General features: G+C 45.3%; 1 protein-coding gene and 2 non-coding genes across 3 annotated transcripts; all 3 read left to right on the top strand.

Annotated features, from left to right (window-relative positions):
• Trnaa-agc (transfer RNA alanine (anticodon AGC)) lies at positions 1-73 on the top strand. The gene has a single exon. It is a non-coding gene; the product is annotated as a tRNA-Ala (tRNA).
• A 7,075-nt stretch (positions 74-7,148) lies between these two features.
• Trnaa-agc (transfer RNA alanine (anticodon AGC)) lies at positions 7,149-7,221 on the top strand. The gene has a single exon. It is a non-coding gene; the product is annotated as a tRNA-Ala (tRNA).
• A 5,902-nt stretch (positions 7,222-13,123) lies between these two features.
• On the top strand, positions 13,124-17,088 carry LOC119434025 (carbohydrate sulfotransferase 11-like). The gene is made up of 2 exons (XM_037701325.2): positions 13,124-13,281; positions 16,078-17,088. The coding sequence occupies exons 1-2, from the start codon at positions 13,189-13,191 to the stop codon at positions 17,077-17,079; spliced, it is 1,095 nt and encodes a 364-aa protein (XP_037557253.1). The 5' UTR covers positions 13,124-13,188; the 3' UTR covers positions 17,080-17,088.
• Positions 17,089-23,983: the final 6,895 nt, after the last annotated feature.

The following is a 23,983-nucleotide window of genomic DNA, read 5'->3' as shown; positions in this document are numbered from 1 at the left end:
GGGGGTGTAGCTCAGATGGTAGAGCGCTCGCTTAGCATGCGAGAGGTACTGGGATCGATACCCAGCACCTCCACGACATTTTTTTTTCTTTTTTGATACTGACAAATGGATTGATTTGCTAGAACCGTAGTTCGGATTGAGAAGGCCACGATTGTGAAGAGCTCTTGGTTAATTTCGACCACCTTGGGTTCGTGTGGCTGGATTTACAACGAATAATAAATCACCAATTTTGCAACCGTCCACATAATTTATTAACCCTGAAGGCGCTTTTGGTGTGTGGGCCATAAAAAGGAGAGCGTGGATTAGTAAAAATTTGTACGAAAACACAACGTTATACACGAAAATAAAAAAAGACGACAGAACTTAGACGGTTTGATGAGGATGCGGAAAATTTGTGTCTTCCCGTTCGCGCCACGTAGAACTTGCGTCGCCGCAGAACATGAACCACGATCGATTCTGTAGTCGCTCGCTCGCAACTGGCAAATCTTGGAACTTTTGTTCGACTCCTAATTATAAGGTCTTTGCGTCGACATGACGGGACAGCCGCGTCGTATATTCTTGATAACAAAAATGTTTGCGGTTACAACAATTGCTGTGCAGTGTTCTCTGCAGTTCGATGTGAATAAGATGTAACATGTTTCATGTGACCCCCCCCCCCCCCCCCCCCCCCCAATGCCTGACTGGATGAATGAATGAATCCACCCACTTATCGCTCATCCCGGATTGACCATAAACACAAAGTTAAAGGCATTTTTTGCAAAACAAACACATTTTATTTTTCTTTCATACCGCACACATCAAACGATTAAAACCATGCACCTACCTGACGACGTTGTTTCAATTTCTGATCATTCTCTTTTTTCCGATTATTTATCTGCGCACCTGCATTGTGATGGCACTGCTTAATCATCTCATGCATCTCTCCTCCCCACTTCTTTCTTTCTGTCTTTTTTTTTTACATGTGTCGCGATGCCTGCAATTTCGTTTGATTTTCACGTTTTTGTAGCGTTAGCTACACTGGCCTAGCCAAGCCCGTTTCGCGCGGCACATCAAGAGCCGTGCTGCGCATGCGCAAGGATCAGTGATGTCACACGGCTTGCGCACCGGAGCCACCGGAGCCGGCACCTCTCGCGCACTCCGCCGCCGCCGCGCGCGACTCACCGCCGCCGGTCTGCGCATTCCAGAGGAGTGACGTCGTAGCCGTGGTAGACGCACTGGCGCCGGCGCGCGCTCGCTGTGCAGTCGCCGTCTGACACTGCGCTGGAGCCGCTGCGCTTCTGACTGGCGTTTGCCAGTGTGGTATAGCCATGGAGAAGGAGAGCGCAAATGCTGCTCAACAGCGCAGAAGAACGGAGAAGCTAGACTCATCGGATCCCGAAGTAGTTGCCTGGCAATTAGCGGTTGAGCGTAGGAGGAATGAACAGAAGAAGGCTAAACGTGCTGCGGAGACACTGGAGCAAAGGGACGAACGTCTAGCAATTAAAGCGGCGTCGCCAGGAGGCTGAGCGACTTGCCCGACCACCCCTGCAGCAACAACAAAACGCCGTCGATGACGTCAAGGCTCGCCGATCGACTGAATATACTGTGAAACTCAGCGAAAGCGCCAGTGCCACTCGGACCTTCCAGACGGACTTCGTAAACAATCCGTTTGGATCTGTGTGCGACGTGTGCGAAAGACTATGGCACATGAAAGACTTGACGCCGCTGAGTAGTGTGTCATTGTGTGTGTCATTGGAGCAGCAGTAAGCATGACAATCAAGCTAATCCTTGACAATCTAGACAACCAAGAAAGCTAAGAATAATCAGCTGAACCTTTGCTAACGCTACGTATATCCTGGCATAGCCGAGCTAAGCCACTGCAACATTTTTTCTCATGTTTTCTTTTCTCCCTTTCCCAAATTTGTTACTTTCATATTTTGCCACTAGTATTGTATGACATGATGTGTTTATTTCTGTTCAGTTAAGTTATATTTGTTTTAGTACCCTTCTGTTATTTTTCATTTCACTTTTACAATTTGTCGCTAATACTGTATAATGCTGCATGTTTCATTCTGTTCTTTTCTTTTTATGTTACCCACTTTCCTCTGCAACGCCTCCGCGATTGAGGGTATCGAAAAGAAATAAATAAATAAATAAATAAATAAATAAATAAATAAATAAATAAATAAATAAATAAATAAATAAATGAATGAATGAATGAATGAACGAACGAATGAATGAACGAATGAATAAATCAATCAATCAGGACCAACGCCTTGCCAAATGCATTATATTAGCCTTAAAAATTTGCCTGTATACTGCGCACAATACCTGGAAGCCATGCGGGCCATGGTGCGGCGCTGCTAAGCACAAGGTCGCGGGTTGAAATGCCAGCCGCGGTGGCCGAATTTCGATGGGGGCGAAGTGTAAAAACGTCCGTGTCCCGTGCATTGGGGGCACGTTAAAAATCCCCTGGTGGGGAAAATTAACCCGGAGTCACCAACCACGGCGTGCCCCATAATCAAATGGTGGTTTGGGCACGTAAAACACCAGAATTCAATTCAAGACATGCGCAGAACCGTGGTACAGTAGATAGAGTAATAAAAAGGGAACGTGAATCATTTTATGGTTTCATGCCAAAAGTTATGACAAGTGATATGGGGTTTATTGGCGTTTAAGCCCAGTCACGCTACGTCCAGCTCAAAGAGCACCCGAGCAGTTCCAGCCAAACACCAGCACGAGGCAAAACCAGCGACACCGATCCTTATGTCTTTCTCTTCCTCACTTCAGGAGCCATGCGACCACAGCGACGTTTGTGCTACCTTCATCATTACACGAGGATCATTCTGATCATTGCAAAGGGCCACAGACGTGTCACTTGATACAAACGAATCTTCGTTTTTCTTGATGCATCTGCTAGACTTCCAAAACGTTTCTCGCAATCTTATCCTATGCATGAAAGTTGATTAGCATGGTTTACTGTTCAAATTATTTCGTGAAAGCAGCCCGAAGAGGTAGCCGCCGCGAGCTGCGGTTTATTCAAACCAGCAATACACGATGGTGATGGCTACGAAAGCGGCAATCATCAATGAGACCACGCACGCTCGCATGCTTTATTTCACGTGGACGTTTTAGAAATAGGGGACACAACGTTAAGCGAACGCCTTCGACCAGGCGTACAAAAGAATGCAAACACAATACAAAATAACGAAAAAAGAGCACGGAAGGTGTGGGAGAGTAGGGGAGGAGGGTGTCGGTTGAGCTGTCATGCGTAAGCTGTCGCGCAACCGAGGCGCGGAGGGGGAGCGTTCCGCAAGCAAACCTTTCGGATGGTTAGTTCGTGCAGTCGTTCGTTCGTTCATTCGTTGGTTCTCTGCCTCGTTCGTTAGGGCTTTTCGCTCACATTGCTAATCATTGTCGATGGTCAGGCAAAGTTTTATTTGAGAACTAACCATGATTTCTCGTGTCTAACCGCTTTCTGGAGTCGATACTGAAGACAATGCAGTCTAACGTAGCGGCAAAGAAGCACGGTGTCACCACCTTTTTTTAATCCATCGGCCGTGCCTGTGGCACGGCACCAACATGCTGAGGCACTGCTGGCACGGCAGTAAAAGGAGCGTTCTCGGCTTCTCTCGCGACAGCAAGCGTTTAGAGGTGCTGTCGTTGAGAAGCTGCGCCTCCGGTTCCTTGAGGAAGTGGCGCTCCAAGTACCGGTTGGCTCTCGCGTACGGGTAAGGCACGGTGTAAGGGGAGCTCCTTCCATAGTGCAACGTAGTGTCGCAAAAAAGTACCTCCCAAAGCATGCTGAATGCATTATTGGATAGCAACCACGATTGTTTCTTCGCAACTTTTGAGCGAAGCTTTATATGCTCACAAGTGTCGGTGGTGCTGGTGTCACGCTGAAAAGCGAGCCGATCGTGGTGATCGTGCAGAAAGGACCCAAGCTCAATGGCACATACCCCTGTAATGTGGGTTGATCCTGGTGATTGTGCAGAAAGGATCCAAGCTCAATGACACACACCCCTGTGTGCTCGGGGACCTGTAATGCGTGCTTGAACTACCCTTGTCACACGTGGGTCCCAGAGAGACAAACTCACCAGCCCTTCCCCTATCGAGAAAATGGGGTAAGCGAAGCTTGTCGTCCGATTCTAGCGTGAAGCTTCCGAAGCCCAGGCGAAACGTCAGCGAAGAGCCGCGGACCCCGAGTTGCTGCAGCGCGATGTTGAGGGCAAACGTCAGCGAAGAGCCGCCGACCCTGAGTTCAGGGTAAACGAAGCGGAACGCCTGCGACAGTGTCGTCTTGTCACAAATAAATCTTGTCGAAAGTAAATCTCTAGCTCAAGAAACCACGTGGCAGGTTTTTCGCTATAGAAGTTCTGTAAGCCGGGCATTTGTGGAAGAGAGTGGCATATAAGCGCTTCGTGGGACTTGCCTTCTGGTGTTTTCTTGAAGAGTTCCAACGACAATGAAATCAGGGCTATTGCGTTGGTCGCTTTGGTAGGAGTCCAAGCCCGTACAGCTGCGAACGTGTCAGAGGGTGTTACTTTTGTTAACCATGAATGAACAGTCAACTTTACGATGTCTTGCACCTTATTTATGAGCATGAAACGCACACTTGGATCACAAACTATCGCTGCTTATGTGTAGATGAGCGGACATGAGAGAGGACTGAGCTTTCCTCAGTGCATGACATGCGTCCGCAATACGCGGAGTCTACTTCTGGGACTGCGATGCAAAGTAAACGCGAAATCATGGCAATAAAATGGAGCCAAAACCATCGACGATGATTGCCAATGCAATTAAATAGCCGTACGCTTCTTGAAATATATACACATTATCACAGGAATTGTGAGCTTGCAGGCGAATATTTGTTTTAGTGAGGATATTTCAGTAGCGTTTGTTTCAGTGCGTGATTCGGTAGGGAACAGAGCCGTTAACCAGCACATCTATAGTTATACAGGATGTCCCAATTATCATGCACCCAGATTTAAAAATATGCAAACGCCACGTAGGTGGACAGAAAAATTAAGGCAATGTTGTTTGCCGTCGCTTGTAGATACTCAGATTTTTTCTTGCATTCCTCCTGATTAAATGATTAGTACTAATTTATTAACCAACTTCTCAAATATTATAATAAGATGAAAAATGTCAATCAGAAAACTGTCGAGCAACACGAAAAACTGCCGATACAGCTTTCTGTCGCTTAGTACATGGTACTACATAAAAGTGTTTTTCCGGGCGTGAGAAAAGGCCGCGAATACACGCAAAATTGCCGCTCGACTGGCCGCTCGATCGAGGCCCTTTGCGTAAATTTGTAAAATGTTCGCGCGCATTTTACAACTGTGAAAATATGTTGAATTGAATTCTGGGATTTCTCGTGCAAAATCCAAATTTGATTATTGATTATCTGGAGTGGGGGACTCAAGATAAATTTGGACCACCAGGGGATCTTCAACGGGCCCCCAATGCACGGGACACGGACGTTTTCGCATTTCGCCCCCATCGATATGCGGCCTCCGCGGCCGGGATTCGATCCCGCGGCCTCGTCCTTAGCAGCGAAACATAGTCACTAAGCCACCGCTGAGGGTTGAAAAGATGTCAGCAGGAGGTAGTCAGCGATAAGGAAATTTCCGATACTAGCTTCGGCAGCGAAGTCAGTGAGAACTCACGTGATGACACTCACCTCTTCGGAGGGTATTCTGAACACAAAATACGAAAGCAAGTGGGAGTGAGAAATGTGTGGCGCTCCTCTCCATATACCTGAGTATTTCAAGTTTTTTCATTCAAATAAGTTCATTCAAAAAGTTCTGAGCCCGAAGTGAACTTTCCCTTGGGGTTCAGAACTGAGAAGTGTTGCTTCAGTTTGCAAACAAAACTTATGTGTTCGCCTTTATCGAGGATTTATTATTGTTGAACGTCGTAAAGTAGAAGGGTAAGAATAAGAGCACCGACCACTGAAAGAATACAAGAAAATATGTTTTAGCCCCCCTGACGGGAGCCTTGTTCACAATGTTATCAAGGACGTGCGATACAATGTTTATATGGCTTTCAAATATTACGTATACAGCTCGTGTAGTTGGGGGGAATGGTTAACTCGTTCCGGTTGAGGGTGCTATCGGTCGTTTGGATTAAAAGCGATTCCAAGTGGTGCCTCGATGTCAAATTTCTTTCCTTTTCCAATACCTTGGCGTTTTATCCCCGTCAATCCTGTGGCCCAAGTCACCTGCATGTTCTGCCAAGGCGTTTGATGCGATCGTTTTTTTTTCTTGTTTACATCGCTGATATGCCGCTTGAACTGCTGTTCGAAATTGCCTGTCTCGCCGGTATATACGCAGTCGTATATACGGCCGGGTTCTACGCGGCTATGACGTCCAGGTAGCTCACGTGCCATCCCAACAATTACGCCATCGGCTGGTAAGCGTGAAAGACAAGCTTCCGAAGATAAAGCTTCCTGGCATCGTCTACGGTGTCCCATGTGAAGCCTGCGACCGCGTATATATCGGCGAGGCAGGCAATTTCGAACGGCAGTTGAAGCAGCATATCAACGATGTAAACAAGAAAAAGACTTTAACCAACTTTTAAAAAGCGCCTCGTTGGCGCTTCATTGCCACGACGCTGCACTGTGGTGCACTGTTTTAGTTTTTATTAGTTATTACTGTTAGCGCACGAGTTAAGTAAAAGTCGCATCAGATGCCTTGGCAGAACATGCAGGTGACTTGGGCGACATGGTTAATTAGGATAACGCCAAGATATTAGAAAATATTTTCTGGCTGACTCAGGCTCCTCTTACGGTAAGAGTGACCTTTATTCTATTGTAGAAGGGTAATTTACTAATGCAGCTCATATTTTGTTTCTCTCTAAAGCGTCCATTTAAGCGATTCTGGCATCACGAACGATTGAGTCGACGGACCTATCAAGCACCTAACTAAATAGAACATAATAGTTCAGACTGTAAACATACTCCCCTATGGAAGAGATCCCCTGTGGAAGAGAGAATGGCGGTAACGCTACTGCAATCAATGTCCACGTTTACACGCGGCTTCTGATGGAACCGCGCCCGGCGCGAGTTGCTCGTTGTAAAACCGGTCGCGCTGCTCCACTTAGGGCGAATACGAGGACTCCAAGGTAGCGAGGCACAAGGACTCTTCACATAGGAGCAAAAAGCGTCCGGGGGTGTAGCTCAGATGGTAGAGCGCTCGCTTAGCATGCGAGAGGTACTGGGATCGATACCCAGCACCTCCACGACAGGTTTTTTTCTTTCTTTTTTTTGGCTTCTTTTGCAAATTGCCATCGTGCTAGAGTCACTGATGCTACAGCCTTATTGAATAAAAATGTACTGTGTACACGGAATCGTGTACAGTTCTGAGCGAATTAGACGAGCTTGAATGTCGGCATCCGGTTCAATGTATTGGTGATATTCATGGTATCAAAAAACAGTCACAGGCTTTAGAAAGATAAACACAGATGTGCAGTAGTACCTGCGTGAACGCAGTGTGTTTTGTGGAAGAGTAGCCTTGCAGCAGGTCTTTTGGTAATGAACGCCGACACGTGCAGTCTGAAAAAGTATGCTAGAATAAATAACAGTGAATATAAATATATTTTTTGATTCTGTATCAGTTCTTGGTGCCAATGGTCTCGAAGAAGTCACATGCTCAATTCAGGAAAGAAACAAAACAGCCTTGGAATTAGGCAGCTAGGATACTGTATTATATTGTTACATTAATTGCGTAACTTTGTATGTAATTGATCAATGTTTTCGATGAATTCTATATCTGATATATTTGACCTGAGCTGTTATTGAACGTTTCTTTGCCGATCCCACTGCTGTCTCGTTTTTTTTTTTTTTTTTTTTTTTTTTTACGAACTGGGATGAAGGCCTAGTCAGGAGCCTCATCTCGTTGGCATGATACAGTGATGTATGTGTATACACATGTCAGAATAAACAGTATTCTATTCTATCTGGGCATCCCCTAGATTTCGTTCATCGGCAGGATTTAAAGCGAAGATGTGTTTGACTATGCCAAGCATTCTATTTTCAATCCTGTGGCTCGTCCCACTTATTAATCAGTATTTGTTGCCTTGATTACTAAAAAGGCCAATTATTTTCATCTCCTTACAGGGACAAGTGCTCACTGTGCTTGTTATTTTCGCTCCATAGAAGAATTTGCACATTATTCTCAAGCTGCTGTTTCTTATGACCAAGTTTCGAACTTAGTGCCGACTGTAATAACGAGTGTTACCATGTTTAACAGTTTTGTAACGGGTTGAATATTTGGTCAATTACAAGAAATTCAGCCTGAGTGGATTTTAGTGATCTGGGTATACTGTTGCAAATACAAGCAGCACATGATTTCCAAAAAAATGTTCACATATGGGATGTCTCTCATAGCTGCAAATTGCGCTTAGATTGAAGTTATTCTCGGATAGGACGGAATTTAGTATGAGATTAGAAATGTGAACGAGAAGAGATAGACTAAACACTCTGTGATGTTTAACTTGGAAACAAAATGAAAAGTAAACGAAGTTTCATGAGACCGATTGCTCTTTCGTATAACAGTGCCCACATACACGAAAGAAGGAGGTCTTATATAATTTATTAAATAATAAAGCGACGCTTAGTCATAAGAAAAGAGAGAGAGAGAGAGCAATATTTAATTTCAGAGATGCGGAAAGGTCAGCCTGAGCTATGACTAGCACAAATGGTTTCCAGCAGAACGCACTGACACGGACAAAAAGGGAACCGTGTGTCGTCGTCCCTTTCTGTCCGTGTCAGTTCGTTCTGCTGGAAACCATTTGTGCTATGTGCAACCAACGAGCTCAGGCAAACACTATTCTGAAGCTATAACTAGCTCTGGCCTGCTAATCGGCACAGGGGAAAGGAGACGCGAAAGAATACTAGCAGCAGTAGTAGTCGTAGTATAGTAGTAGTAGTGATGATGATTAGGATGATGATCATGCGTATATACTCCTGATACCCGACGACAGCTAAATAACACCACTTTTCAAATCTGTTCTTATTACATGATCGTTAGTTACGAGAGCAAGTATTCATTAAAGAGCTTCCATTTCTCTAACTTCCATACGGCTCGGCCTGAATCTGACTTAATATTTATTATGGATATTTCTTTTGCGTGATCATTTCCGAGTTCATATTGAAAATATTTCAGGGCACCGTGCAATATAGCGTACAGCCTCCCAAGAGTTCATATTATCAAATTATTACGCGAGGGTAATTTCGCCACCCTTCACCGCTAGAAGGCCACTGACACGGTGTGCGGTCGACGCTTGCACGATATTATTAAATTTTGGGGAGGCTGTAGAAGCTAAACCAGGAGGATACACGAGTACACTACATTGCGGCATCTCTGAACCCATAGGTCTAGACCAGAGGCTTGTAAAAAAGGCAAAAGCTGCTCTCATAACCTGGTAGACATTTAGTCATGCCCCTGTGGATTTTATTCAAGGCCGCTTGTTTCAAAAGAAAAATAATCTTGCGTGCTGCTGAGCACGCCACATTTGGTTAATTATAGGGGGACATGGCACAACTTGAACATCACCAAAAAAACTTGCGCAAGGTCCACTTATAAGCAGATGCGACCAGGCTACACGATTGTTTAAATGTAGCCTTTCCACTCACATGGCATGCTTTCGAACTTGGACAAAATATGGGGTCGTGACAGCCGAATGTCCCGGATCCGATGCCGAACTTGCGCATATTTCAGCGTCGAGCCTATGTTACGCAGATGCGAGCAGTCTCAAAGTGCCGTCGCAGCTGTCGGCACGTCAAAACGTAGGTAAAGCGCCTTAGTCAGCTTCACTTGCCGCTTTCTTTCATCGTATTCAAATGTTACGCTCACGACACCTCGCAGAAAAGCGAAACGTTTGCAAAATTCAAGGAAAATGCAAACTACGTGTGTTTACGTTTTGGCTCAGTCGCTGGAGCCTTAGGATCATCCTTTATCCGGCCTTTTTCCTGCTGTCAGAAGATAGTTATGCGATCCTTTCATGAAGCACAACTGGTTTCTCTCTATCTCAGATGCAAGGTTCTTTCTGCACAAGAAACACTGTGTTTCTAAGCATCGTTGTTTACTGTCAAGTCTCCTTGGAGGATATCGTTGAACTGATACTTACGACTAAAAAAAGAAGATCGATGACCACGTATACACGCTAACGTCGCTTTGCGCTTTGTCTCTGAATGATATGGAAACAGTTGCACGACGTAAATTGCACGCCTTGAAGCGTGAAAGAGCTGTTCGTAACATAAAAGTTTATGTGCACATGCAATCCTAAAATGGTTGTAGTATTCGCTGAAGAACAGCTGTAAAGACCCCATGAATGCGGCCATGATGCCCATCTCCTCTCGTTAATTGTCTGCTTCAGTGGCACAAGCACTAAACCGAAAAATGTGTAGGTGTAGCCGACGAAGTTTTACGACAATTCCCTGTGAAGTATACATTCACTACACAGTTTGTCGTTTTACTTATGGATCACTCGACCCAGCCTTGGATGTTCGATATCTGTCGAGAATCAAACAGAAGTGCGCCTACTATACGTGGCTAAAAGCAGACGAGTGCTTTCTCCCCCAGTGATGAATATTACTGTAGGCGGGTCATTTACTCACGACACGGGAGCCGTCGCATCATTCCGACTGATATACTGAAATCTCTATACAAAAAAAGTTTCTGTATACTGTGGCACCACCGCTGTGCGTCCACGAATGCTATCCTTGACGTCTCAAATTTCAAGGAGGCAGCCAACTACTACATTCGGAAAACCAGCTCACGCAGTGAAGCCCCAGTGAGACATATAGCGAACATAAATAAAAGTACATAAAGGGACCGCACAAAGGGGTTGCAGCTTTATTATTTCCGCTATCTCTGTCGCTCTTAGAACCCAATTTCCTCTCACTATCAAACTATTGAGGAACTGGGTTAAAGGCGCCACGCATTCCACGTAGCTCCGATCGAACAGCTGCGAGTGAATCTTCCCCCAGCCCACGAACTTTTATGCACCGTCTCTTATATGACCACGAGGTCACGACGCCGGCATACGAGAAAATGGGCTTGGACTCGCGCGCTTCCCTCCAGAGTGGCAGGTGTAAATCAAACGCCTTGCTAGGAGCTTCACTTACACTCCACACGAGCGTGCCGGCTGCTTTAGGATTGCAACGGAAGCGACGCTTCTTTCCTTCCCAAAGAGGGGGTTCTTTTCCCGTCGGACAACCAAAAGGTTGTCTGGCTCGCACGGCGGTGGAGCGTATGAAAACTACCCAGAAAATGAGAGCGTAGCCGAACAGAAGAGCGATTGCGAAGAGAGTTCGTGATTTCTGCAGAATCGGCAGACACACGAGACGCAAGCGGGAAGAAAAAAAAATATACATAGACGTATAGTAAACCATCGCGCAGCATGACGCCTGGTTCTTTGAGAAGAGGACCGCGTCTCGGCGTGCTCGACGGCTCTTTGTTGAAGAGCGGCAGGTCCTTTCGCGTGAAAAAATACTAGTAAACCTCTCGGGCTTGGGTGCGAAGGGCGTGGGAGCGCGACGAGAACGAAGAAAAAAAATGTGGCCCGCCCAGAAAGCATCAGTCTCGTACAGGCAAGAGGGAAGGAGAGGGAGAATCCGTGTGTGTGCGGGCGTGTGTGCGGGCGTGTGTGCGTGCGTGAGTATTCTTAGACGTAACGAGGAGATGTTTTGCCGCCATTTTCTTTGTCGTTTAATATTTTTTTTTCTTTCGCGAGAGAGTGCACATGCTAGAGAGCAGCGGCAGCAGCCGCGGGAGCCGCAGCAGCTGTAGACATAGCGCGAGCTATAACGGAGTTGCACGCCCCTGGTCATCTGTGCTGCATCTCGAAGGAAACCCAAGGAAACGGCGTCACTTGATCATAGGACACGATCTGACCGAGGCGTCCTGAAGCAGTTAGTCTGTCTCTTGACAAAAGGGCAGCAGCAAAGGAGTCTGGCCCGCATCCGACAGACCGATTGTGACCCGGTTTGACAACTCACGCACCGATTGAAGAAACAGCCCAAGATGACTCCCCGATCTCCCGTCCAGCGAGTGCATGGAACGATTCTATAAACAGCATCGGAAGACACTTTGTGATGAATGTGCCAGTGACGAAGTGTTTACCAGAGAACAAAGCAAGGTCCTACAGTGAAACCATCGGCGTGTGGGTCGACCTTGTAGAGGATGACAAAGCGTGGCTGCCAGTCTGAGCCATGCTTATCGTGGTTACCTGCGTGTGGTCTGAGAGCAGTGTAGCACAGACAGCAATATTACGGGTAGGACAGATAAGGCTAAGTAGCATGCAACGTATTGATGGTCTAGTGGTGGGCTATAGGATGGAAGAGAAACAAGGGAATTCTCAACTGCTGGTTGAAGAACCGAATAGGGAAGTGAGTCGATTGTGAAAGTGCGCCAAGCCTATCGTGGACCGTTACTCGCATCACATCCTAACTAAGCACATCCGCGTGGTTCAGGACAACGGACACAAGGAAAGAAAGAGTGAAACTGAGGTTGTGTTAATGACAGGGTGCCGGTTTTTTGGCTACCAGACAGCATCTAATCAATGATATTTCTCAGAGCCGACCGACAGCAAGGACAGTATGCAAGGCGTATTATGGAAATTCTTGCGTCTTGCCAATTATAATCACGTTGGACCATTAAATCCTGAATATTTCAGACATAAGAAGAGCTAAAGATGTGTTTCTGGCCGACTTTGAGTGGAACATAGAAACAAACCAAAACTGAAATACAGTTGCCCGTGTGATATGAAAGTGACATAAAAGGTAAATTAAGATTCCGCCTTAATGTGGTGCTACGACTCTTGACAACTGTAATGATGCTTCTGCTCTGATTCTCTAGAAGACATCTGCCGCAAGGTGTGAGTTCTGAAAACTGCAGACGACTGGAGTGATTTTTGCTACGTCGTCAACTGTGACATGGACTGTATCCTGCGCAGACTTCCTTCCCAACGGGCAACTTGCTCTCTGGAATAAGTTATTCGCGAATTTACGACAAGCCATGACATTTTTCCTAATGCTCTGACGGGCTGTTCGTGCAGATTACCTTGGCGACCATTTCGCTCGCGAGCAGAGTACTGCAGATCAGTTACTGAAGTTATGAAAAGTGCAGAAGACCTGAACGTGATGCAGCTTCGAGTACACTTGCGTGACCATCTCTAGATGTGAAGCGAGCATTTTGTTGAAACATGAACGGACAGTCACCGAGCTGTGAGCGACTGACGTTCACGTGCTTGTGTGTTTGCGGATGTCTTTTCGTCCTCACAACAGTGTTTGTGCAGGTAGGAATAACCCACACACTGTTTTATAGTCTTTCATTTACTTTCTGTAGATCATTACTCGCTCTCCCACAAGTGCAGGCAGCCATGATTGCGCCTAGCTAACCTAGCTTCTCGCGTTTGTGAACGTCCTGCCTGTGTCTTTGTATAGTAAAGAAGCAGAAGACCTCCTTAAAGGGCAACTCCGGCGTTTTTTAACCACGTTAGGGAATTGTCATTTTTTAATGGCATTGACAGTCCTGTCACCGGTAGGGGGATCAGTTTGCTTAGAAACTAATCAATAATTTTAAATAACCAATAAACGAGGTTCCGAAACTGGTAGCCACTTTGTGTGACGTCACGATGAGTCAATGACGTCAGTTCCTACACTACCGTAACATAAACACGCAGCACACGTGGCAACGCCAAAAAATCGAAGCTGATGATGTCTCCGGATGACATAGGGAGCTTTTACAGCTCTTTTAAACTAAGCGGCGGCGATTTCAGCAACAGTATGAGCGCTCAAGGATCGCCGTTTGCTTTTGACGAGCCGCCACCGCGCGAGGCATGCAGCTGATGTGCCCCGGCAAGGCGAAGAGCCTTGCCGCCGTGATAACCGTGAACATGAGACGTGATAACCGTGAGACGTCTGTCAAAGCAATTATTCTCGGCCGTCGTCTTGTAGAAAAAGGAGCCCGTTCCGTCTTTTCTGGGCGAAGTGGCGGTGTATTCTCTAACGTCACAAACACAGGTGGCCAGTAAAAAGTCATACACTGGTGGGCATGAGTCGGTAACACGCAACCAATCTTTAAATTCATTTTCAGGAAAATTAAATGACTTGCAGCCATACCGTTTGGCACAGATAATCAGAGTGCAAAAGAGAACGCATATTAAAAATTATATTAAAGTCAGCGGTCATCGAAATATCGCCGGAGTTGCCCTGGACCGCTTTAGCCTGCTGTCGTTATTTTGAGAATACCGAATCTGAGTTAATAAATTCAAATGGGACGCTTCGTCCTGAGAAATACGTAATTTGACCTCGTGTGTAGTCATGCAGCAAAAACGGGTCAGCGTGTAGCCGTATCTACTAAGAAAATAACGCTTTGCTCATGGTGCTACCAACGTGGTGGAACCTTCCAAGATAGGCATGCGGCGTCGTCTATTCAGGGGTATAAATTGAGGTTAAGTTGCCATTTCGCATACAATACCGACTGTTTTACAGACAGCCGTAAGAGGCGAGATGGTTCAATTGCTAAGTCTTAATTTGTTCAGTGGGGAAACATGCGAATATAATGGCATTGCTTTGTGCTAGATGTCCATTTACGTTCTATTTAAACGAGCCTGTAAATCTCACCCGGGGTAGTTAATAGTGTGAAAGTAAATTTGGACGTTCTTACCTCGTACGCAAGTATTTCAAACTGCAATAGGAACGTTTTTCGTTAGTCAGAAAATTAAGCCTATAAGAAGTTAGAAGCGTCACAAAGTACAAGTGCATGTGCAGTTCACGAACGCATGAGTTAATTTATTATAAACGTCAAACTGCCATGTCATGAGCCCCGTCACAAAAAATGGAGACTGTCACTCCACAGAATGTTTCTTACCGCATTCTTTAAAGTTCAAAAAAAAAAAAGAACAGCTAAGCAGGATCTCACCTGGAACAAGCTCAACATTGTCACGCTGTAGTGACGGGGAAGAACACAATAGCAAAAATGTGAATCACGAGGCTAACTTTTTATTGGGCGAACCTGTGCCTGGAAAAGCATGTGACACTCAAAGCACAACGATAGCGGTGAGCACAGTCGGTGATAATCGAAATCTGATTTGCAAGTCAAGCACGTCGGGCTTTATACACGACTCGTGGAAGGCTCCACTGTAATCGTTAGTGCTCGCAAACCTTCCAGAAAGTACAACACTATTCGCGTCGCTCATACGATCTAATTACACAAGGTTCAACAAGGATGTAGACAACAAATAGAATCAACGATAACATACGAGTGAGTTCCAAATCATGCAAATCATGCTGGATGATAACTTTAGGTTATCAGCGGGTGAAATTTGGTCCCCGGAAAAAAAAGGACAAACAAGTAGACGTGGATACGAAGACTATAGGTTAAGCATTCGAAGCCTCAGAGACATGTTCACTGTTAGCTGCCATGCTTGAAGAAAGAAAATATAGAAAAGATGCCATATGGTAAAATTCATCATTAAATCATAGATGGGGTGGTGGTGGTGGTGGTGGTGGTGAATTGTAGCAACAGGTGAGTTTAGCCTGGCGATCATGGCCGGCAATTGCTCCACTGAGCGTCGCTTACAATATCGCTGCAGGCTTTCACCATATGCCCATCAAACCACCAATGATCATTTCAGTGGCATTCGCTCGCGTACTTCTTGCAAAAAGAAAAAAAGAAAGAAAAAGGCGACGTAGCTAACGAAATCGTGAATAGGAAAGGGAAATAAAGAAAATAAACGTGCATATTAAAGTGGGCTACTGTTATTAAGGAATTAATAAATCAGTTATCCGAAAAAATTGGCCAATAGTTTGTCGATATGGCTTCTCCATAAAATCTAAACTGAACGAATAAATATAATGGCTTCACAAGATGCGAGGTGCGCCAAACTGCAGGTCTGGAACATTCATTTATATTATAGTACAACAACCTCTTCTCGTGCGCCTCACTATATAGCTGTTGAATACAGTGTAACAGGACGCAGTAAATAAGTACACTGCGCTGTATGAGTTAGCAGGTTTGTTAAGCTAATTTCATGCCCAAAACAACGTGACGAGCGCTCTCATTGCACTTACGCCATTTCTATTGACAGCTCCCAAGATTCCGAACCTCCATCCAGTGGGTCTACGATTCTCGATCTAGAGGAAGTCAGCCACAGCTCTCTGACAACACACTTAAAGAGTACAAAACTATTAAAGTCACAAGCACACAAGGGCCAAGTCGTGAAGTTCAAGACCTCACGGAACGTGTGCGCAGCTTCTGTCAACGCTACGCCAAACAGCAGAACGAGAGGCTAGAGAAGATGAACAAGACGACAGCGGGTGCGTTGACGGTGATTTACAAAACCTACAAGCACCTACTCTACGCGGTAAACCCGCGCAACAACCGCAGCGTGCTGTATTGCTCGATTCCCAAAGTTGCCAACACCAGTCTCAAGACTCTCCTGCTAAGCCTAAACGAGAGCCATAGGGGCAAATACACTGATTCAACCATGCATTACTATGTCTACTCAGCCATGGGCCTTCCGTTCATGTTGTACCGGAAGGATCTCAACGTTAGCGATCTGGCCAACGCATTCAAGGTCATGTTCGTCCGGCACCCTTTTGAGCGCCTCGTATCCTTCTTCGAAGACAAGACGAGGCGTACAGTGCCAACGGGACAGTACTTCTATTACAGGTACTGGAATGACGCCATGGTTCACTTCAGAGGGGCCGAGAACGTGGACAGGCGGAAAGACCTCATCACGTTCGAAGAGTTTGTCGACCTTCTTCTGAGCATCCATCCGTCCAAGTACGACTTGCACTGGCAGTTGTACAGCGATCGCTGCGAGCCGTGCCTCGTTCCTTACGATTTCGTGGGCACCTTGGCAGACGTGCCGGTAATGTACAGTGCGCTTGGAGTGACCAATCGTTCTCAGTTGTGGGTGAACAAGGGACCCAGTGACACTAGGAATGTGGCCCTATCGTACTTTTCTCGACTGCCTAGGTCGAAAGTGGCGGCGCTGTACGCTATCTACGCCGTGGACTTCATGATGTTTGGCTATAGCGCGGACGAGTACCTCAATGCGGCCATCGGCACCACGTATACATTATAGAGAGATAAATAGGCACGTGGTTTTGCGGAACGATGTCGCAGTACTCAATCTGTTGTGTGGACAATATGTTGTGTCCGTATATAAGATAGTTGTATGATATTTTCTACCTGATAAGTAACACGACGGTACGAATGGCAGCGCAAATTCATTGATCAAGAGTGCTCATAGAATGCAGTCTATGTTCGCCCGCTATAGTATTCGAAGATAGTGTCATATGTGTGCTGAAGCGATGAGCAATATCTTCGCAATAAATCTTATTGCCCATGGTAGACAATGAGGAGACATGTACGTCCAGTTCATGCGTCCGCTGTGCAGTGCCTTGCTAAAGAAGTCGTTTGTTTGTAGAAGATTATATGATAGCGCTGCTCTGTAGTTTCCATCCCTATGAATCAGATTAAGTGCGCTATATTGCCTACTAATTGTAGGAGTCATGAGGGAGTGGACATTCTAGTGGACATTCTAGTGGACATTCTAGTCGACATTAAGAGGGGAAAATGGAGCTGGGCAGGCCATGTAATGTGTAGGTTGGATAACCGGTGGACCATTAGAGTTATACAATGGCTACCAAGAGAAGGGAAGTGCAGTCCAGGACGACAGAAAACATGGTGGGGTGATCAAGTTAGAAAATTTTCAGGCGCAAGTTGGAATCAGCTAGCGCAAGACAGGGGTAATTGGAGATCTCAGGGAGAGGGATTCGCCCTGCTGTGGACATAAATATAGGCGGTTGATGATGATGATGATTGCCGACTACTTTGCAGTCAGTGCACGATAGAGAAGTAGCACGGCCAACCATAATCACAGGCACTGGTGTTCTGAAAGGAATAGGCTTCTGTACAGCATGAGAAGAAAATGGTTGCTTCATGAACGCACATAAGATTTTGTTTTCCTGGAAAAACCACGAATAGCGCGCAAGAATATATTGCGTATTCTACTCAGATTCCTGCAATAAACTGGACCGATGAACTTATGGTGACCTATTTATGACACGGAAAAAAAAACACTCAGTTGCCGGCCACGTCTGCCAGGCCAACCTCGCCTCGACCAAACATCATCACTGCCACACCATCACCATCCTTATGAGCTTCCAATCCGTCAGAGTGTTAGTATGTTCGCTTACAGCAGGGAATACTACCTCAACGTGGCGAAGAAAAGCGCGGAGGTTAGACTGGCGCTTGCGGTGTAGACCGCTGGTGTGGTGCACCTTCTGAAGCTGCGCCATGGATTGCGCGGGTATTCTCGCCGAGCCAAAAGGTAGACCAACAGGACCTAAGTTTTAGACCTGAGAGAGCTAGAAGAGCTAGAAGACCTGAGAGAGATTGAGAGCTAGAAGAGCGTCTTGAGATAAAATGTGCACGCTTTTGTCAATGTAATGCTACATAGAAGCGGTGTTGTGCATGCCACCTCAGATGTTAAGTTTGAAGTGGTTAAAACGTTGTTATTAAACGTCATGCTTCTCGTTATGATTACTGTGGAAAAGACGCTAGGTTTCTCAGAGTTTATTTAAATGTCTTGAATAGAAAAACTGTCCGAATTCTCGCCCCAGCAGCCTCTTTTTTTTTTCGCTAGCAAGTAACGAAGCTTGCGTCACAACGTATCAGTCATAAACATAACGAGTGCTTTATGCAAGCAAAGTAAGAGACCATTATAGGGAAACTTGGACTGCACTAGATGCCTGAAAATACGGTGCCGCTGAATTATGCTTGATGTGTCTGAAGAATTTGTTTTACTGACGCCGTGAGATCTCTTGGCCGCAATGTTACTGTTTACAATCTAACTTCTTTCTTTGCTGTACATACAAAACACTTAACGATATTATAACATGAGATAATGAAAAGTAAGATAAACTACAGAGCATGGAATCATATATCTGGAAAATGTGGCTTTGGATATCTGAAGGAATACCAAGCATTTTTAATAGCTATACAAAAGGCGACAAAGTGCAAACAAGGCATAAATAGTAGGTGAAAATTAGGCTAGGTTTAAGTGGTGTTCATAAGTAAATAGAGTAGAAGCAACGCACTTCTGCAAAGTCATTTAACTTCCCCCACTAGAGTATATGCAGCATGCCCCCCCCCCCCCCAAAAAAAAAAAAAAAAGGGAAGCACACCTAATTGCTGCCTAGCCAAATAGGTCATGAATGCATGCCATGATTAGAGAAGTCATGAGAGTCAGTCATGGAGCAAATGAACGTGGCGCGGCCTGATCACGTTGGGCAGTAGGCTAGTTGCGTGGTTAAGAAAGACTGAAAGTGAATGTTATGTATTGTTCGGAAAAACAATTCAACACAGCCGCGACACTATGCATATCGATAATGATGGAAAGATCATGCGTTAGACTGCGAGAAGGATAAATCGCATGACTAAACGTCATCAACCATAAGGTAACTCGCCAATTAAGATCCAGTTGCTATGTTTCTTGTACTATGCAATAATGTTGTTTCTTCTCAGTCTACAGCAGACCTTATCAGCAGCCACCTATACCGCACAGAAATACCTTGTGTGTTGTATTCTATTTTCTTTGCTAGATTGGATTGACAATGATGCTTAGAAACGGGGCCACTAGGCAGTTACCATATGCATGGCCCGTTTGGAAGGCAAACACGACGCTGTCAACGTACAACCATGTATTCGACCATTAACCAACATAAAAATATTATAGAAAAACATGTCGAATCTTACAGGTGTTTAACACTGCGATTCAAATCACAAGCATTGAATTTGTGTTCGAAACACAGTATTTGAGCGCTTATAATATCTGAGTCAATGACACGCCTTGCCACCACTTTACCGGGGCAACTCCACGCAGTGCCCTTATGGAACAGGGAAAGCAATCGTACTGATTTAAAACAAACCATAAGAGCTGTTTCGGGAATTGAGTTGTAAAGTACTTTCAAGACTGGTAGAAAACAAGGAATGTCACAGGCTCCAGCCAACCATTCGACAAGAGGATTTTGCCTCATCAGGGAAACAACTACAACACATTCGTTTCGCTGAATGAAGACGAGTTTGCTCACTGACACGTCAACTTCAGCTTGTGATATATCTTGCTCGAACATTATATAGGTGGTGTCCAAATCCACACCGCACCGATGTTTTCCCAACCGAAACAGATCACGAAGGCTAAGCTTTCGCTGACTGCATTCGGCGGAAGCAATTGCGGAGCCGTGCACACGTCATAGACGCCATGTTTTGGACGTCACAGATTGTTTGCTTCATGCCTTCAACTTTCTGTAAACCTGTCTTGTACAGCCGTAAATAAGGAAGTTAGGCACAAATCACTTCAATATCTAAAGTGAATTTAGCTTACGCTTGTTCTTCAGCGATGTGGCATAACATAGGGTACAAAAAAAACAAAAAAAAAAAACAGGATTACTTATTCCTAAACATAGTATCGTATTATGGCCACGTATGAAACTGACTGTAAAGAAAGCTCATCGCAAGTTTTACCCATATGTGATAGTGACATCCACGGATTTATTATCCCAGTCTCACAATATAGAAGCGGTTACTTCCGTGGGCTTGTTTTACAACATCCCTACGGGGTTAAAATAAACGAGCGTGCTATGTAAAAAAAAAAAAAGAAAACATCTGACGGGTGCCAGGCGTACAGCTGTTCAGGCACTGCTTGAAATACAGCTGACTAATTGACAAGCTGTCATAAGCAGCTGCCTAACTCGCTAATGAAATGCCGCGTACTCAGTTCCGTCGGCTCCGAAAGTTGAGCTTAAATTTAGCTGCTGTCACCATGCGGCAACTCAGAATGCTATCACCGAGCGCATTTGTGCAATTCAGTACAAAAATAAATCAGTCAGGCAATTAACGCGTGGTGATAAACACTCGAGTGTTGTTCCTGTCGGCGAAGGAAGTTCACAATGATCACATAAGTGTAGCTCCTATAGGCGGGGCCTCAAAAGTTTTATCGTAAAAGACCGATGAACATCGCTTCACTGCTAGCTATACAAGGCAACCTTTCAAGTCATCGTCTTCGCTGTTTTCTGCAGTCTAACGGAGTTTCTCGAAGTATCTGAATTAACAGGGTGGCGACCGCTAATAATCATTATGAACCAGGCTGGCCAACCAGAGATTTTTGTCACAAAATGGAGAGAGAAAACAAGTCACATCTACTTAAACAAAGTGCCTATCTTGTCATGTTGGTGCATACTTTGGAAATTAAAGAATACAGTGCTTACTGACGGGACAAAAGGGAAACGACACGTACCAACGGTGCGCCCATATGTGTCACCTGCCTTTTGTCTCGGCTAGGTGCTGTTGTCTTTAACTTAAAAAAAAAGTAATCGGGGGTCTTCCGGGAAGTGTTTAAAAGCGCCTGGTAGTGTTTTTTGTTTTGTTTTGTTTTTTTGCCATGCTGAACAAGTTTGCGCGTATCCACATAAAGTATATAGTTGTTAGAGCCAGCGTTGACTTCAGGATGGGAATGATTTCAGGCGGGTCATACCAGAAATCAAATTATAAGCTGGCAGGTGCTGAAGCACGAAATGTGGAGCCTTAACTTAGAACACTCGTGTCTTGATTTCAATTCGATGGACAATGACCATTTAGAGAAGTAAGGGACTTGAAAGGCTAATAAGCCCCCATGACGTCACACGTAGCCACGGTAACAAACTGCGCACAAAATGCCGTCAAGGCACCGAGGACACATTAGGACGCATGCGGTAATAGCGTGGGCGTGACTGCATCTCATTAGCCAAAACAATAGAAGATGTCTTGGCAAATGCCTACACCCCTCAAAATGTTTATTAAGATTGGTAATTACGATATTCAAACATGTGTCGTTGGCCTTATATACGCGAAGATTATAACGTAGTTGTTTGATTGATGAACGACAATGTGAATTTTGTTGAAGGTGAGTCGTTCAATCCGACAGCTTCTCACGAGTCCGCATGATGAGAGCTATCACTTCTTACGCACATGCCACTTTCGGCATTGTATTGCAGTTTATTGGGTTAGCTCAAGGAACGATGAGCGACATACATCAAGGACAGGGAACCTAACTACATCAGGTTCCGGTCGGATATCATTTGCTGAAACGAAAAATGAGATTAAGAGCGGTGGAATGAAACATAAAGGGCTGAAAAAAAAAACAAGAAACCTGAGAAGGCTTTTAAAAATCACCGCGTCCCATTTTGGTCATGGCCATAAACAGGAACTAGGTAGACAAAAAGAGAAAGGGTTCATTTATAGCAAATCCACGTGCCCTGAATGAAGGTCTGTAAAGTGCGTTTTGGAATCTCCGCCGAGTAATACTGGGCACGAAAACGAACCCATGGTCAAACATAAGTCAAAGACAAAACAAGCGAATCACAAAATTGAATGTCGGGAGAAGTACTATAGCGACGAGCAAAACGGAAAACCGGGCACGGACCGGCTACTTTTTTGTAAACACCATTCGACAATAGCCGACACACTTTTAACCGCATGGAAGGCCAGCGGCGGACGGGCATTCATCCTTTCACGTCCTTCGTGTCGCCATATAGCGATCAACAAAGCGAGTGCTGTTGAACACGTGTCTATTGAGATATTACTTTCATGGCTTACGTTATTATTTTATTTTTGCCGTTTATCCTCTAATGACGCACACGTCACATTGAAGAAAGAAAGCGAACAGCGTCCACAAAGGAAAGAGAGAACCTGCTCCGCTATCGAGGGTGGCGCGGGATCGTAATTGAAATCTAAAGTGGCACTATTGTGGTCGCTTGTTTGCCGAGAAAGACTCGTTTACGTCCCCCCCCCCCCCCCCCCCCCAAAAAAAAAAGCGATATTTGCGTGCGGAATGCCCACTGTTTACGTATTAATGTCATTACACTTCAGTGACGCTTTTTATTTGCATTGCGAAGATAAACAGTGTTCATTATATCGTAGCTTTGCAAGGCACAAGCAGGGGAGACGGTTCCACTGAGCCAGCTTGTTTGGCCAGTAAGCAAAGGTTGCTGAACGCAAAGCTTCTTCAGTCGAGTGGATAAGGCCACAAGAGGAAAACATTCACTCAATTTTCACTTTTTCTGTTCACTTATTCTCGTCCTTGGGCTTGAAGTATGCTATGAAACAAAGCTTGCAGCATTCAACGAATGCCTTCTGCATCCTTCTGTAGATGTTCCACCAGTCAGTCTATCCTTCAACGCTAACAAAAGAGTCATTGTCGGTGCCGAACGTTTGAAAAATGTCCCTGGGTGCTCAATGAAAAAAGAAAAGAAAAAGAAAAGAATAGAAAACCACAGTGCATGACTTTGTGAAGCGAAAAAAAAATTGTTACGAGAGAGATGACAATATGAACACGAGAAGTGGGGAGGGCAAGTCAACTGCGCCAAGAGTGGCGGACGTCAGGGCCACGATAGAGCACAAAGGCCCCCCCCCCCCGCTTGGTCAGAAAAAGCGCTCACGCAAAGCGGGCGCGAAACGCAGCGCTTCAAACGGATGTGGTATACGTAGTGAATAACGCGATTCCACGCTTTGTGTCGCAGATTCGATATTTTTTTCACGGAGTTCAGAGGACAGGCAGCGATGCAACCGTGTTGATCACGTGGGCGGTGGTTCGCGCACGCCCAGAAAGCCAACGCACCACACACTCTCACAGCGCACCGACACACGCAATCACACACGCACGAACATGGTCTGAATCCGGTGCGCACAGGTCTATTATATATATATATATATATATAGTTTTTCGTGTATTCTGTACAGGGTGTACTTTCTGAGCATGAGTGCGCGGTTCACAACCACATTACCCATACACGCAATCTGTCATGTAACGCATTACGCTGTGTGTGCGATTATTTTGAATGTTCATCTTCGACAACGAGATCGTCGCGCGCACACGAAACACACACACACACACACACACACACACACACACACACACACACACACACACACACACACCCACACAC

The sequence above is a fragment of the Dermacentor silvarum genome, chromosome 11 (genome assembly GCF_013339745.2).
Source record: "Dermacentor silvarum isolate Dsil-2018 chromosome 11, BIME_Dsil_1.4, whole genome shotgun sequence".
Lineage (NCBI taxonomy): Eukaryota > Metazoa > Arthropoda > Arachnida > Ixodida > Ixodidae > Dermacentor > Dermacentor silvarum.
Note: the sequence above shows the minus strand (reverse complement) of the source record. Positions and strands in the feature narration are given on the sequence as shown.

Coding starts and splice junctions, on each gene's coding strand:
- LOC119434025 (XM_037701325.2), top strand. CDS start 13,189: ATGAACGGACAGTCACCGAGCTGTGAGCGACTGACGTTCACGTGCTTG. Junction 13,282..16,077: donor TCACAACAGTGTTTGTGCAG/GTAGGAATAACC, acceptor TTCTATTGACAG/CTCCCAAGATTCCGAACCTC.